We start from the raw sequence: 16,465 nt of genomic DNA, 5'->3' as shown, positions 1-16,465 counted from the left end.
GTTTTTTTTTTTCAGTTCCAGCATTCTCTCATAGCTTTTATAGTAGGCTTACACCTTTTAAAATGCTTTCAGAATGTTTTCATCTCATTTTTTTCTTATTATAATTATTCCAATTACTATTTTTAATGTTTGACACCATGTATCAAGGTGACAGTGACATCTTGTGGCCTTTTTTTTTAACTGTAGGTAAAGCAGCAATTTTTTTGAAGTCCTCTCGTATAATTTTAGGACTATACCCTGTTTAAAAAATGTAATTTTAAGAAACCAACTTCTCCTTAAATTAAAAATGATTTTTTTTACAAGTATTTCTTAAATAGGTATCTTAAGACGCCATTTAAAAAAAAAATCTATATTGCATAAACACTAATTTCTACAGAAAATTCAGAGATGGTGATGAATCTGTTCAGACTCCAAGATATTTCCAAGTGACATCTAGGTAATCTCCTAGAAGAGCTCATCAAATACATATTATTTTGTTAAAATATAAATTAAATGTTCAGTAATATATTTGAGCACAGACTTTCAAGGCACTTTTATAACCGTCGATGGACAAACACATTATTTGTAGTTACCAACAAACAAGTTAAAAACAAACAAAACCCCTTTGGTTCCTAAGCAAAATGAATTATAGCTAAACTTCAAGTCCGATCTTTGAATTTGCTTTTCTGTTTAAGATAACTGCTTACTGCTATGATTTTATTATGTCTTTTTTACCCCTTTAGTGTGAACTTTACCTAAATTAAGTGAACGTATGCGTCAACAAATACCTAGGGTATTTTAAAAGAATAAGATATTGGTACTGCTCATTCATATTGAAACTGTGAGCTTACTTTAGACATCTAACAATGAAAACTTGGTCAATAATGTGAAAATAAATACATAACAAATCTGTTTATATTTTTTTATTTGACAATGGTACAAATTAAATTTACAAGTATAATAAAAGCTTGTTCGATTAATTCCTTCACTGATAAAGAGCTTAAAAAAAAAAAAGCTCTAAACCAACCCCTTCTCCCCAACAAAGAACCCAATACTAAGATTTGGCTCAGTTGACAGTTCACTTTACATTTTAAAAGTAAGGTAAACAGTATCTGTGACTCTTCACAATTTCAGTTAATACTGCACAGAACAAAAATTACAGATGAACAATTAAGTAAATGAAATGCAGTACGTTACCTCTATGAAAGTTGCGTTTCTGGAAAGGTCATAGATCTATTTGGATACTACTTATCACTACAGCACAGTAATTAAAGTTTACTTTTCACTATTACAAGAAAATTAAACAGACTTTACATTGCCAAATTAAGATTTCACCCCTTAAAACTTACAAAAATACTAGGAAGACTTCACTGACGATAAAACAAATCCTTTAACATTGATAGAACAAGAGTCCTCCGCTCCTCCCAAAGTAACCAGACTCCACATTCAGAATCAGCTGTAAAGAACTTGTTACATTTTTCAAACATTGCTTTTGTTCAGCTGAGCAGCTAACTGAAAACAGGTTTGTCCTATGTTAACATAATATTTACAAAACTAGAGTCCCAATATAACAAAAGCTATTAATAATAGCTGTTTCTTGCCTGAAGCCACATAATTCAGAGACCAGTAATAGTCCATCCCTGCTACATCACTGTACTTTAGAACACTTATGTTTTACCCATTCATTGTACATTTTAATTCGGTTGCTAGAGCTACCAAAACAGAGATGAAAGGAACCAAAAAGTCAACATTCACTTGAAATAGTAGTTAAAAAAAAAAAAAGCAGACTGTAATATTACAAAATGTACACTCTGGAATAAATGTAGAACAGCTTATTCTCATCAGGAACTGTAAATAAGACTTGTTTTATTTTAAAAAGTGAGAATTTTCTTGGGAACATTTTTGTAACAATGCGCATGCAATATAACAAAACAAAACTAAGTACTCAAGAGAGTATTAATAAGACAATCTCGTTTTCTTTTGCTTCCCTGCGTATATGATTTTCATATTTTATGTATTCATGTTTTTGTACATTTCCTACTGTTAGGTTTTACCTTTCGACTGTCTGCAGTGTTTCAGCAACTCTAGGCAAATTATTAATAGGAAAAAGCCATATCAAAGAGATCATTTTTCCACTGTCTCAGAAGGAGCAGTTACTGTAGGCAACGATTTTAGGACTATCTCAGAGTAAGGTGGGGTACTCTTCTCCTGGTTTGCTTTCATAGCAGCTTCAGAAACATCTCAGAATACAGAATAACAGCTTATATACAACATTCAAAAGGATTTTGTACAGGAGCCTAGAAGCATGGCCAGCCGTTTGCTGCAGCCTTTGTATAGTTTCACTGGGAACTGTTTGGAGGAGGAGGAGAGGGGAAGGAAGCATCTAAACATGTAACTATCAAAAATATTCCTAAACTTCATTTGACTAGATACGTATATTAAAAATAATAATAATAATAAATCATGAACACTAAGGGTAGGGGTGCATTTTTGTCTGCAAGTTTCTGGAGAAATGGCCTAATTGTAAATGCTTTTCAGGTGAAGGAAAGAGGATAATTTTATTATAACTGAACATCGGTATTTATTTTTAAAGTTTTCTCAAAACCTTCCTTGGGGGGTTAGTAAGAAAGGGGGACAAAAAAATAAAAATTAAAAGCTCTATGGAAAAAATTTGGAGGCTACAATTAAGGATGGCCAAGATGCAGTAATTACATCTTCTCTCCTTGCATTCAGTACAATTCACTGAGTATTATTTAACATCTAACCCCTTAAATTCATTGGCTTACATTTTATTTTTGTGATTGGCATAGTTAGGAAAACCAAACTGAGAAATCATGATATTAGAATATTTTAAAGGCATGCCATCATAAATATTTACCAGTTTATTTACACAGTAAGATCTCTGTAACAAATGCTCTGCTCGGTGCCACATTCCGGAGTAGCCACTGTTAGTGTCTTTTTCTAAATTTCTTATATCAACAGGTTTCACAAACACTCCTGAAGGCTTCCCTGTATGCCTTGCTACCAGAAAATTCATGGCAATATCATCACAATTTTGAGTTTCATCTATTAAGGCATAAACAGCTTCTGGCTGTCTTTGAAAGTCTTCTAAATACCCACTATGAAAAAATGCTGCACCAATAAGAACCATAGAATATTGATCTCCATTTCCAAATCCAGGGTTCTGCAATTCAAAGCTGCCATAACTGTATACACCTGAAGGAGTAGAAATGTGCTTTCTAGGTACAAATCCCACTATATGCTCTGGAAATTGCTGAAAGTAAAAAAGAAATTTAAAAAAATTAAAATGAAGATGACACTGTGAAATAAAAATGTTATACATCTTTCATGAAAACTTATGCTTTTTCTTTTTTTTAATGGGAGGAGCATAAGATTACTGCCAGTAAATACAGAGAACACAGCTGTTGGCATATGCTCCTTTGATCTACAGAAATGCTGCACTTAAATACAGTTTTGCAAACTTAACACGATATGCCTCATTCCATATTGTATAGCATTAACAAATATCTGTCCTCAATTTGCAGCTGTATACTTGGCACAAAAATCAAATTTTACAGAGAATCTCTTAGATATACAGAAAAACCAAAGCCTCTTATTTTTTGTTTTGCAGCCTACTAGCAATTTAAATTAATTCAGCAATTGGCAACTTCTGTGTTCATGTACAAGAAGAGTTAAAAATCTGAAAGTTACAAACTGTCAGGTATAACTAATGTTGACGAACATTTTGGCAATTTCTATTATTCAATGTTTCAATCCTTTTAAAATCTAATTTTACAGCTAGAAAAACAATGGTAGAACACTGTGATATAGTATTAGTCTAATTAAAACCATTAATCTCATTTGTAACTCATAAATACTGCCTGCCGAGGAGCAAAACATTACCTGCCAAACAGAAAAGGCAAAAGCAAGGTCATGAGCACTGACTAGTGTATCATCATCCATCATTAAAACAGCTGAAGGAAGGAAAAAAAAAATTTTTTAACTTAGCAAAGGATTAAAATACATGGGCACAGTATGCAGTACAGAATTTGACAAGTTAGCTGTGAAACTTCTATAACCATTTAGCTAAATTGCAGACTTGTATCATAACTCCTTGAAAGCAAATTCTGAAAACATACTTAGATTTCAAAGCTAAAGCAAGGCTGCAGCTCTGCAATAACTGGATGAAAACCTAAATTTTAGAGTATTTGCCATCCTACAACAAAATTCAGGAACCTCTGATCACCTGTAGTACAGCTGGACAGATCTTTGTTGGAAAACTTTGGAGTGTTTCACAATGCAACTTCAAATTCTACTAACCTTGTGTAAAATACAACTAAAAAGGATTAAATCTCATATACTGAAGAATGGTATAAGGAATTTTAAGCATAAAATTTTACCTATCTCCTTGCTATTTCCAAGTTCGAGTAAGCAAGCCTAATAAATCATATTGAATGATGCCAATGCAATTAACTATGATCGAAAAATCTTTGCCTTAAATTTTAGGCAAAAGGCTATCAGAAAATGGAAAAGAAAATTATCAGAAAATATCATTATCAGAAAATAATGAAAAATTATATCAGAACTCCAGATGCTTTAAGGCTTCTAATTTTACAGTCAGCACAATTGTATTACAGTAAAACAAACAAACCCGCTGGGGAAGCTGAAGTTTCTAGTGTCTGCCTAAAATTCATGGTTTGAGTAGCAAGGCATGTTAGGAAGGGGGCAGTAAATAGAATTACCTTTACTAATCATGAGTAAGATCAGGTCTGTAATGCAACATTTGGGTTTTTTTTCCACTTGAAACAAACAGGACTTATTGTTGTGCTTCTCCTGGAAAGAGCTTAGGAAGAATATTTAGATGAATAGCCAAATACTTGGGAAAATATTATTAAAAAGTATCTGTGACTTGAGATAGAAAGCTGGACAGTTAGGGAGGGGAGTTTCTCTGAAGAGTAGAACATGCTTGAGAACTTTGTCTTAAAATGATGAATTAAATCAAGTCTTTATCAGATAGCTTAAGACCAAATTAATGCAGAGACTCCACAAATATGTGCACTATGAATTTCAGTGAACTACCTATGTTTGCTAGACAAAGCAAATGGAGAACAGACAAAGTTGCAAAGGCCTATGAAATGCATTTGACATCCCTTCTTTTTTTTTTTCTTACTCTTAATTGACAACTTCTAGCCGGCTGCTTCTGGTGGTGATGGGCATCTAATACTATAACACAAGTTCCTTCTGTATTACCTACATTGCATTAAGTGGCCCAACACTTCCATGGATTCATTACATAGTATAACTCAAACCATCTCTCTTCAGAATACAGATTTTGAGTATGAAAATATTAGTAGTAATATGAACTGCTGATTACCTTTTGTTTCCAGCTCGGGGAAATTCTGGAGTCTGTTCCTCATACGATTTACAGCTTGAACTTTAAAGACAACAGGGACAGGATGAGGACCCAAGGAATTCCACATTTCCTCTGGTATCTTCTCACCAATGTTGTTCCACACAACAATCACTTTATGTAAATGGGGAATGGCTTGATAATGATTTAAAAGCTTTAGCAGTAAGTCAGTTCTATTGTATGTCTGCATAATAAGAGTAAATGAATCCAAGATAGACTGACTCTGGGCTTTGGGTTCCCTTCGCAAATTGGGCATTTTGTCATCTTTGATATTGGGAAGCAAAGCTGTTAAAGCACCTGCCACAAGAAGCAAGACAACGATCACCACGGAAGTGAAGCGTAGTAGGCGGATTCCCATAACTCGTCCTGGAAGTTTACAGAAGTGAAAACACCTTTAAAACAAGTAACAGGAAAGGAAAAGTTATTAATCCCATGTACAGCTACCTCCCTTACTTGCGCAAAACTCCCATAACATAAACTTTTGTTTAAGTAAATAAATGAGTGAATATGTAAGGAGGATTTTAGAACCTGAGACAATTAATTTCAGCTATCACGGCAGATACTTCTGGTACTTGGTTTCTAATGTTTACATGCTTTTCACCTCTGCTTTTTTGGGTTAACTCTGAATTTCCTCATTTTCCAAAAATTAACTTAGATTAATTCTTTATCTCTATATTGTTACCATCTCTTATTTTCTCAGTACTGTGTTTTTGAGTGAACATTTACATACCAAACTCATCCAGCTGAAATTAGAAAACAAATTGTACTTCCAGCATTGCAGGAGCCTCGCCTTAGTTGTGAAACAAAAGGGAAAGAAGGTGCCTCCTCAAGTACCCAGACTGTGGAAAATACGGTTCTGATCATACTAACTGAAGCTATCACACAGGTAGGGCAAAAGAATCATGCCAAATGAAGAAACGTAGGGATGTGGGAACATCAGAAGCAGCTGTTCTGAAATCCAGAATCCAGCAGAAAGTGGAGGCATCAGAGGCTACGTGCTGTGTATTAGCTAACTGCAGGGTTGGGGTGCAGGGGTCAGCCTAATATAAGGCAGGGGTTTCTGGATCCTCCTGCTTTGGGAACTAAGTGGGACCTCTTACAAAGCAGCTCCTACAAAGGCAGTCTTGATTTTCACCTCTTAAGCAGTATTCCAAGTTCTCCAGACCTTTATGAATTGTAACCTCAGCGAGATCTACCAATCACTGCATTCCATGGTCTGCACCTCAAATGATGCGTGATCCACATCTGTTCCTTCTCTCTACTAGCAAGATTGGTATGCATTGGGTAAAAGATAAAGAATCTAAGCTTACTGCTAAGTAGTTATTCAACTACAAATATCAGGTGTTACTCCACTAGTATGTTCAAGGCTTTCAGCTGGAAACTCTGGTTAAATTGAATGATCCAGGACAGTCTCATCAATTAAAATTTTTGACAGGCTGACTTGTGTTTTTTCACAGAAGTTTTGATCTTTTTCCCCCCCTAAAGCTCATATATTGTGCTTGAAGATACGAACATAAATTACGTAGTCTAGAAAAACCCTCAACTTACCTCATTGTTGCCAGGTAAGACTGTTTTCTCCCCTGTTGTTTTTACAGGACAGTCGTTTGTGATCCTTGAATCTGATGGAGATTAAAAGGAGTCTATAACTAAAGATCAACAGTTAGCCCACATGCTACCACCATCTTTCTGTAAATTAACATTCCTGTTGATTACCAATTCACGTGCACATTCTTGGCAATTATCCAATCCCTTTTCCTATTGCTCAGCTGAGTAATTATTTCTGCCTTTCAATGAAATCTCCAGGAACAAATTATTATATTAAACCAATTGGTTAGAAAGAAAACACAGCACTTTTTTTTTTTTTTTCTTTTCCCTAACCATTGCAACATCTCTGCATTCTATCCTTAGGGTCAGACAGAGATGCAAGAAGGTCTCCAGAACCTCACAGTCCATTACAAAGTTTACCAATCACCACTAAAATGCATCATTTGGCTACCATAGTCAAGCAAGTAGTCCCAGTAACAGATCTTTTCTGGCTCATCCCCTTCAAACTTTCCTTTACAAAGCTTAGCAATTGCATCAGAGGTTTAAGGCACAACATCTGGTGTTTTTTAACTACCTGGTCTGTCAGGTAGAGAAGGGAAAGCAAATATAAGTGTAAGCACAAAAAGGAAGCGTGCACAAGATGCAGGACAGTAACCTAAGAAAGCTGTATAAGTTTGAGTTCCAGTTTTATCACTGACTTATTTTGTGATGCTAGAGAAGTCATTAAAGCTCTTTCCAGAAATTAATCACTGGTTTTGGTTGCTTCATTTTAGGTCATGCTTGATTTGTAAAGAGGATAGAGGAGCAGCAGTAGCTACTCAGCACTTCTTAGCTCCAGCATATCTTGGTCATATCTGCTTGGTCATACGTGATTTTGTAAAGGTGAGCCTCAAATTCTCTTCCCCCAGTCGCAACCTAGACGTGACAGTACTTACCAATTCTACTATGATGATTAATTAGTAAAAATTTAAAGCACAATTCAGGTTGAAATTTAAGTGTTGTTTACTCCAGTAATGAACCCCCTGTTTCATCACATCCTTATGCTTACTCAATTACATACAATAGGCTGTAGCGATAAGCAAGAATGCTACTATGTACCTGCTACTTAAATGTCTTATACAGAACCTTTACAGTTAAGATCATAGCACTTTTCAGTTAGAAAGCATTGATTACTCTTGCCAATTAAGTTATGAAATTGCAATGCAACACTGACCACAAACATACACCACCTGTAGAGAACATCTTTTCAAACCAAGACTAACGGAAATAAGAACCGTCAGCCAACATACAATATTTCAACCCTCTTTTCTAAAGAAAAATGACTTCCTGAGGGGCCCCCTCCTTGTGGCGGCAGGACCCCAACCCCAGGGCAGGGAGCCCCGCACCGCCGGCCCGGCTGCCCCCTCACGCACGGTTTCGCTCCCGCGCGGGCCGGCCCGAGCCCCCCGCGCCTCGCGGCCCCGCCCCGCACCGCTCCGCACCTCGCGGCCCCGCGCTCCGTCCCGCCAGGCCCCGCTGCTCGGCCCGGGCCGCAGCCCCAGCCCGGCGCCAGCCCCGGCAGCGCCTGGGGTGCGCAGGCGCGGTCGGGCCGGAAGTGGGGCTGGGGAGGGCTGCGGAGCGCTGCCGGCCCCTGCCGGCCCCCTCCCGGCCCCGCTGCCGGCGCTGCCCGGCCCTGTCGCTGCCCTGCCCCTGCCCGTCCCGTCCCGTCCGTGCCCCGCCGGCCGGGCACGCCGCCGCCCCGCACCATGCTGCCCCTCTCCATCAAGGACGACGAGTACAAGCCGCCCCGGCTCAACCTGCTGCGGAAGGCGTCGGGCTGGTTCAGGTGAGAGCCGGGGCCGAGCCCCGCCGGGGGGCCGAGGTGGGCGAGGCCGGGGCCGCCCGGCCGAGGCCTCCGGCCGTGACCCGCTGTGTGTGTCCCCGCGCAGGTCCATCCTGGCCGACAAGACCTCCCGCAACCTCTTTTTCTTCCTCTGCCTCAACCTCTCCTTCGCCTTCGTGGAGCTGCTCTACGGCATCTGGAGCAACAGGTATCGGGCGGCCGGCGGGGGCGGCTGTGCGCGCAGGAAGCGGCGCCTCCCGCGGCTGCCACGTCTCCCTCCGGCGGGGCCGGGCCTGGGCTCGGGCTCAGCTCAGCTCTGCTCCGCTCTGCCCGACGGGGCCCTGGGGGCTGCCGAGCCCCCCGGCCCCCCAGCGAGATGTGGCAGCTCCCGAGGCGGCGTTCCTGTCTGGGGCGGCCGGCCCGGCGGCTGCTCGCCTGGCTGGGAGGAGAAGCCCGGCCTCGCAGTGAGCCCCGGGATCCGGGGGCTCTAACCGCTTCCCCCTGGCCGCTTGCCACGGCGATCCTTTGTCTGGAAATGGGAGCTTGTAAATGCTGGGTGGCAGAAACCGGCACCGCACCGACTGTCCCAGCTCTGAATGAGAAACGAGAATTAAAACCTCCAGGTATAGAAAAGTGGCACATAAATCCACAGAGGTGTAAAAGATGGCAGGGACTTGATTAAACTGGTACTGAAAAAATCTGTAGTAGAACATAATCAGGACATGTGAAGTAACTGCTGTATGGTGTTACAGGTAGAGAACAGATAACGTGGCATCTTCATCACGTGCGTTGTTCTCAACAGAGGTGTTATTTTATGGCGATACATTTATAAGTTCGTACATCAGTCGACTGCCATGGGAATGTTTTAAGCCCAACAATTTGTCCTTGCGTGTGGAATTCAAAGAGATCTTTACCAAAAGCTGTAGTATGGGCACAGATTTCTTGGACACTTGATTAGGAGTCCTAAGGAGCACTGTCTGTTTGGAAACAGTTGCATCCTACTACTTACCATATTTTTCTAATTTTCCTCAAATTATACAATCAAATCCTTAACGCTGTTTACAGTAACAGCTACTGTAATGCTAGTGAGAACCCAGTGCTGTCTGGAGCACAGACTCTCTTGGCGCTCTGTAGACTGTCTCAGATGTACTTAGGTTTGACTTTGTTGGTTGACTTCTGCAAGTTGTGTGTGGACTATTGTATACATAGTTTGAGTAAGAGTATTTTTCTGAATAGCTCAGGAGATGGGAATATTTTTTTCTAAATGGTTTAGGCATAGACAACTGTATGTTCATATGTACTTGTTTTAAGCATAACAAATTTTTGTTAGTGTGACGAGGAATGAAATATCTGAGAGAAAAGGTCCTGTATCTGAGATAACTAAACTAAGAAACTGAAGTGAAACTTGCCAGAAATTTGATACTGAAGAATTGAGCTTACTGGAACTGCAAGAACTCATTTATTCTTATTTGGTTTGGAGATTAAGAATTAGGATTTGCTGGATATTCATTAGTTGGACCTCATGTTTATATTTCAAGTCACTAATTTCAGGTATTTTTACGTTAAGCCTAGTTTTTGGGCTTGAAAAAAAAAATTTACCAAGCCTCTCCTTGGTAGAGAGGAATAGCAGCTAATATAATGAGGCATGCCTACCGTCAAAGCAGATGGTTCATGTCTTGAAAGAACAAATATGTAAGTAAAAAAAAAAAAGGAGCCATATAGGGAAAATCAATTCTCAGATCTGAAGAGCACAGCTCCTTTGACTGTCAGCATGAGACATGTAGAAATGGAACATTTATGAAAGGGTTTTTGGTATCATCTTGGAGCAGCTCTTTATTCTAGTGCACCTGTCTTGGGTGCCTGATGCTGTGTTAGAAGCATGGTGAAGGTGATCTTGAATTCTGTCCTCACTAGTGTCCTTAACGATGTCAATGAGACAGAGATGGTAAGACTGAAAAAAACTGCCATGATTGTTCAAATGAGTCTTCCCTGGGCTTCCATAGACTATGGATTTTCTGTTTGATCACGATTCTGAAAAATATGCCTTTATCCATTCAAATGTAAGTAGGTTGCCATGAGTTCTTTGACTGGGCTATTCTTATTTTGAAATAAAATCTATGATTTCAGCCCCCAAAATTGTTGATAAGTTCTAAAATAAAATCTTCATTTCTCTTTTTGATTATTTCTTATATTCTTAGGTTTTGTTTAACGAGTTGCTGAGTTGTTTCTTTAAATCACAAAACCACGATCTAAGTTATATGATCCTCTTACAAATAGTCTGGAATGTTGATGTTCTTGAAGGACAGACAACAGAATGGATGCCATATTTTCCTAGATGAGAGCTAAAAGTTGAAGTCTGCTACTCGGGCTCTTCTGTTTTAAAATATTTACTGCACATGCATTTGTGCTACTAAATCAACTGTGGAAGTGTCCTCTCTTAGATGCGGTATGTGTGACTACAGGGTTTCTGCTAGATTATACTCTGGTTGATGTGTTGTGCTGCCAGTGGAAGTTTTGCATACATCCCCGTGTTACTACTGCTTAACTGGATCACTTGTTTACCTTAGTAATCACTTCACACCCACCTTTTTTGTCTCTTTAAGTTACAGGTCGTTAGAAGAAATCTCAGATGCAGTCAGATTGCTAGATTACTAAAATAACTCTTACCAAGTTTCCTGTCTTTTGTGCAGCTGACTCACTCATTGCTGTACCTCGAATACTGAGTGTGTCTATGCCATGTGGTGAAATGTGTTGCAGACACAGTCTTTCCTGACCCATGGTGATAAATACACCTGCCTCTGTTTACTCTGAGATGTTAGTTTCAGTCTTGAAAGTGGCTAAGCTGTGTTGGTGTTGCACTTGTGGTCATCTTGCAGGTTTGAGCACATTGCAATGATCCCTTGCTGTATGGTTTCTGGCTATAGAGCTAATGTGTTTTTTTCTTTGTTTCAGTAGCAGTTAGTCCTTAGACACTTCTCTTTTCTGAGAGACTATACAAAAAAGCCATTTTGTAATCATTGCAAACTGAGGGCTACTTGCAGAACCTGTTTATGATCAGTAATTCAGTCCAGTTTGACAACTGTTGTTTGCAGTTTCAAATCCTGTTTATATACAACATACAAAGTGATACAAGTACTGAGTTATGAATTAAGTTGCTTTGACCTTTGTAGGGTAAAACAGCATGCTGAACTTCCGAGTTAGTCACACAAAATTTTAACTGTGCACTGGCCATTAAACTAAACCATTTAACAAGTGGTCTTTCAGCCTCTGCTTCCTTCAGCTTCTAGAACAAAATGTTTATCTTCTGGTCAATACCTTGCAGCTGATAAGGGAAAGATATAAGGACTGATAAGGTCTACAAGCTGTGGCTCATCATTGTTTTAACACCATTGTATCACTTTTGAACTGAAATTAACTTGAATGCATTTACCTGAAAGCACAGATGGAACAGGTAGTTGTTTGCTTTTGTTTCAGTGCAGACATATTCCAGTCTAACTGGAAGAGGTATGGTGGTCACCAGCAAAAAGAGTAAATGATTGCTATCTTTAAACTTTGCAAAATGAAGAAGCAGACACCTGTAGCAAACTCGGTAAATTAATTTCATACTTGGAGGGAACCATCAATAACCAGTTTGTGGTTGCTAGGTACAAATACATTCATAAGTTTAAAATATGCTTTGGTAGTGTCATTCTTTAAAGTTTAAAAAATGAAAAACAAACTTTCCATGAAGATTACTGTTGCTTAGTAGGTAGGAGTAACTCAAATCTAATTGATAGTGTTACCTACTTTATGTTTACATCCATTTATATATGTAGTAGTCAAAAGAACTTAAGGGAAATACTTGTTGCAGTTCTTTTATTTCAGGTAAAAGAGAATATGATCTGTAGAATGTGTACTGAAACTGTTTTTCAGCCTGCCCTAATTGTAGAAAGTGTCAAGTTGCTGCAGTGTGAATAAACATCAAAGAAAAATTCTTAGCACTTTGTATCTGGTAAAGCATTAGCTCTGAAATAGGATGCCTGAGGGGAAAACTGCTGTGCTGAAGTAGACTTCACTATTGTCAAAAATTCCAAGACCGTGAACTAAAATTATAAATAGAAGACCTCAGTCTTTACAGGCCTAAATTATTTTGTCACAGGCATACATTACTCAATTTTACGAATGTTTATCATGGTTGAATCTTTTTTTTTTTTTTTTGGCTGTAGACATTAAAATTATCTGTGTGCGAAAACTCTTCCAAAGTATCACATTTGAAAATGTGTTTGGGAGTATTGCTTTTGTAAATGGTGTTAATGGTAGTCTTCACCAGAACAGTTCTAGTTAACTTATATATACACTGCATGTAATATATACTCAACAGCAATATCTTTAAACCCATTTTTTTTAAACTATGTGTAAAATACTACTTTTATAAACTTATATGGGGCCAGTATTTAAATACAGCTTGTGTATGTGCACTTTTCTAGCCACATTTGCTTATATGGTCACTGAGGAACCTTGCCTTCTTTTGTACACTTGCTGAAATAGCACATCTCAGCAATGTGCTGTGCTGGTGATCTATCCTTCCTGTCAGTGTGGATATATCTTCTGTAAGACTTTTTGACTTGTAGCAGAAGCACCTTATTGTGGTTCTGGTCCATACTAGGGGTGATCCTTAGCAGCTAATTGCCTGTTGTTACCCATTGACTAGCTGAATTTGGGAGGTAAAGTGAACCTTTTAGTCAAAATAGCTCAGTCACTGTGGTGTTTTCTTTTTGGTTTTCCTTCTTGAAAGAGAAATGGACTCAAACTTTTTCTGTGGGTGGGGATTAAAGCTAAAGAATTGAAAAGATAAAATCTTAATTTCTGAACATTGATATGTTGCCTAGAGAAGGTATTAAGCATTTAAATGTTATAGTTACCCTGAAAAGCTAACTGTAGAATCAACAGGCTTGTCACAAGAGCAAAATGAATGGAAATAATCATTCTCAGAAATTCTTCATCCTATGGAGCATTTTGAAATTGGCACTTATTTAATGCTAGTTTAATCATAATTCTTAGTAAATTTTTCTATATTCTGTATCAGCTATTAGACTAAGCTCTCCTAGGATATACCAGGTCTTTAATGTAACTTGAAAACCAGACTGTTTTGTCCCTGATATTAAATATATATACATATATACATATATATAGATAGATAGATAGATTTGGTCACAATACGTAAGTGAATTTCTATTCTGAGAACTGTCCACACACTGAAGGCATATTTTTCTGGCAGCTGTCAGGATTTGTATCACTAATAACGTTAATGAGCTGCATTTATTTGAAAGTTTTGTTCCAATTCAAAACTTCTGTTGTTTAGGTTGAGGCTTTGCTGAGACATTGCCTTGATTTCTTTTGAAATCTTTATTGTGGTCTGAATATCTGAAGTCCTTGGGTATATCCATGACAACAGTTCTGATGAGCAGCATCTTTCTGGTTATGATATTTTTGTCAGGAAGTACAACCAGTAGAGCTGTGACAAAGTGAACTTTAATTGCATCAAGAAAATAAGTCTTGTGTGTTGTATATATACGGTAGGTGATCCAGAAGTCTATAATAGTTTCATACAGATCATAAATATTTGCTGAAAGAGTTGAAAAATGCTTTGTAACTGGGTGAAATAGATCAAGATCTTTAGAAAGCATGTAATATAAATTGATTTTGTTTTCTAAACTGTTTTCTAATTTGAGGTGGTAAAAAGTAGAACTTCAATTCTTTGATAGACTTAAAGGGTTTTTATGTTACAGTAATCCTGTGTGCCTTGTGGGGGAACTCTGTCAGAGAAAACGGATGAACCTGGCTTGTCCACTATGCTATCGTTACTTGGTATTGATAAACAGAATTAAAAATATTTGTTATTTGTGGGTGTGTCTACTGCAGGGGCTTTGGTTTGTGTCAGCAGAACACGCTCCCACACCCCTCACCCCGACATCATATGCTAGGAGGTTTTTTCTCTAAGCAGTCTTCCAAAGCACCTTTACTAGGCTGACAAAAGCAGTTCTGTCAGCATACTTTCAGTGTCCGTCTAGTGGGGGGTTCTGCCTTGTGCTAGCAGAACCGTGCCTGAGGCTGACGTAGTACTTTGCTAGTCACAAGATTGAATGTTCTCTTTTTTCCTCATACCCAGCATAACTTGTTTTTTCTGTTCTTTTCCAGTTTAGGTTTAATATCAGATTCTTTTCATATGTTTTTTGATTGCACTGCTCTATTGGCTGGATTAGCAGCTTCCGTTATTTCAAAGTGGAGGTCAAATGATGCTTTCTCATATGGGTAAGAGACTTCAAGCTGTTACTCTAAGGCATTTCAGTAAATAGCTCGGTGGTAATTTTTCGCTGTATACACAAAATCTCTTTTTGCAGAACAAGGAAAAGTTATATTGAAAGTGTGCTTTTTAGGGTGAGTTATTTAAACCTTTAATATGAACGTATCCCTAAAACAGGAAAAAATGTAAAGGTGTTGCTTTTGGCGAGCAAATTTCACTTCTAAGAGCTCTGCAATAATACTAGTGCAAACAGGTTAGGCAGCAAAAAGCTTCCATGCCTTGTCACGTGTACAGCACCGGTGTATCAAGACCAACTGCAGCATGGGTTTGCCTGCATGGTGTAGTGAGGTACATTACAGGGGAATCTTGGACTGGCGGTGCTCCACGCCTTTTTCAGAACAGACAGTTACCACTGAAAGGAGCAAGTCTCAGTGATGTTGCATCTGAGATTATAAACTATGCCTTGCAGAACCAGCAGTATTCAGCAGGTGTCTGTCATGGCTGTGGCTGCCGTTAACAGCTGCCATTAACACAGCTGTACTGTCCTCTAGGCTGAGGAATGTCAGCCCTTCGTGGATATAGTGCCCTTCGTGGATATAGTTGCTGCAGTGGTTCTGGGTTTCAAGGGAACTTGGTTCCACTGTGTCCTGTAAAACAGTACTGGTGATACAGTATTATTCATCTGTGATGCTAATTAATTAACAGCAAATGAGCTGTAACACAGGTTGCTCCATTCCCCATAGCATTACTGACCTGAATGTCAGCATTTAGCTTCAGCTGGCTTGCCTAAGCATGGATCGTGTGGTTTGGGACTCAAAACACTGTTTAATTAAGGTGGAAATTCTGGTATACCTAGAAATCAGCTTAGGAAGAATTGATTTTGCCATGAACTAACTGCAATGAAGGCAGGTTCTGTCTTAATTACTGCACTGTATTTAAACAGCTTATGTTCAATTTATTAGAGTACAGCCACCATATATTAAGTCTGGTGTTTCCTACACTGGAATTATATGTTAATCTAACCTGGCTCTTTCTTCACTGGAGAAATTTAGTAGCTGAAATAATTATTTTTTACTTAAGACCTTTACTAAAAATCCCCCTGTTAAAGGGGAAACAAATTAACGTATGACTAATTTGATATTAAACAAAACTTTATGTCAACATTCTTAAATAAACATGTGAGTTGTAATCATATTTTATGGTTTCCAGATATACATTTATATCATAACTTCCAGTACAGATTATCTTAAATGGGAAGTATCAAAAGCTTTCTTTCATCCAGGTCAGGTAATGGCTGCAGAGGCAAGCTCTTGCTGATTTTGCAGTTGAGTCTGTGGACATAAGTAGAATACTTAAGTTAGACTGGTAGGTTAAGGACTGGGATTGTTGTGAGATACTATCTTGCTTGCTCAATTCTCTGTACCTG

General features: G+C 38.6%; 2 protein-coding genes across 12 annotated transcripts in view; one reads left to right on the top strand and one right to left on the bottom strand.

The window, feature by feature from the left end:
* Window positions 1–889: 889 nt before the first annotated feature.
* On the bottom strand, window positions 890–8,888 carry EXTL2 (exostosin like glycosyltransferase 2). Of its 10 annotated transcripts, none has more exons than XM_080602538.1 (7): window positions 8,731–8,888; window positions 6,938–7,008; window positions 5,687–5,755; window positions 5,354–5,413; window positions 4,722–4,822; window positions 3,883–3,953; window positions 890–3,253 (listed from the first exon to the last, which is right to left on the bottom strand). In XM_080602538.1, the coding sequence occupies exons 2-7, from the start codon at window positions 6,940–6,942 to the stop codon at window positions 2,762–2,764; spliced, it is 798 nt and encodes a 265-aa protein (XP_080458664.1). In that variant the 5' UTR covers window positions 6,943–7,008; window positions 8,731–8,888; the 3' UTR covers window positions 890–2,761. The 10 variants fall into 10 exon arrangements, 8 of the variants coding, with proteins under 8 accessions (XP_080458664.1, XP_080458663.1, XP_080458665.1 ...); XM_080602537.1 differs by lacking the exon at window positions 8,731–8,888 and adding an exon at window positions 8,416–8,548; XM_080602539.1 differs by lacking the exon at window positions 8,731–8,888 and adding an exon at window positions 8,164–8,324.
* The window catches only part of SLC30A7 (solute carrier family 30 member 7), a 30,109-nt gene continuing 22,175 nt past the window's right edge, over window positions 8,532–16,465 (top strand). The window contains exons 1-3 of one of the 2 annotated variants that reach the window (XM_080602514.1): window positions 8,532–8,759; window positions 8,863–9,379; window positions 14,934–15,047. In XM_080602514.1, the coding sequence (XP_080458640.1) occupies window positions 14,962–15,047 (86 nt within the window). In that variant the 5' untranslated portion in view covers window positions 8,532–8,759; window positions 8,863–9,379; window positions 14,934–14,961. The remainder of the gene's footprint in view (window positions 8,760–8,862; window positions 9,380–14,933; window positions 15,048–16,465) is intronic. The other variant, XM_080602513.1, reaches the window with a different exon arrangement.

The sequence above is a fragment of the Anser brachyrhynchus genome (assembly GCF_964034855.1).
Source record: "Anser brachyrhynchus genome assembly, chromosome: 8".
NCBI classification, from domain to species: Eukaryota; Metazoa; Chordata; class Aves; order Anseriformes; family Anatidae; genus Anser; species Anser brachyrhynchus.
The sequence above is the reverse complement of the archived record's forward strand: the minus strand, read 5'-3'. Positions and strand labels throughout refer to the sequence as shown.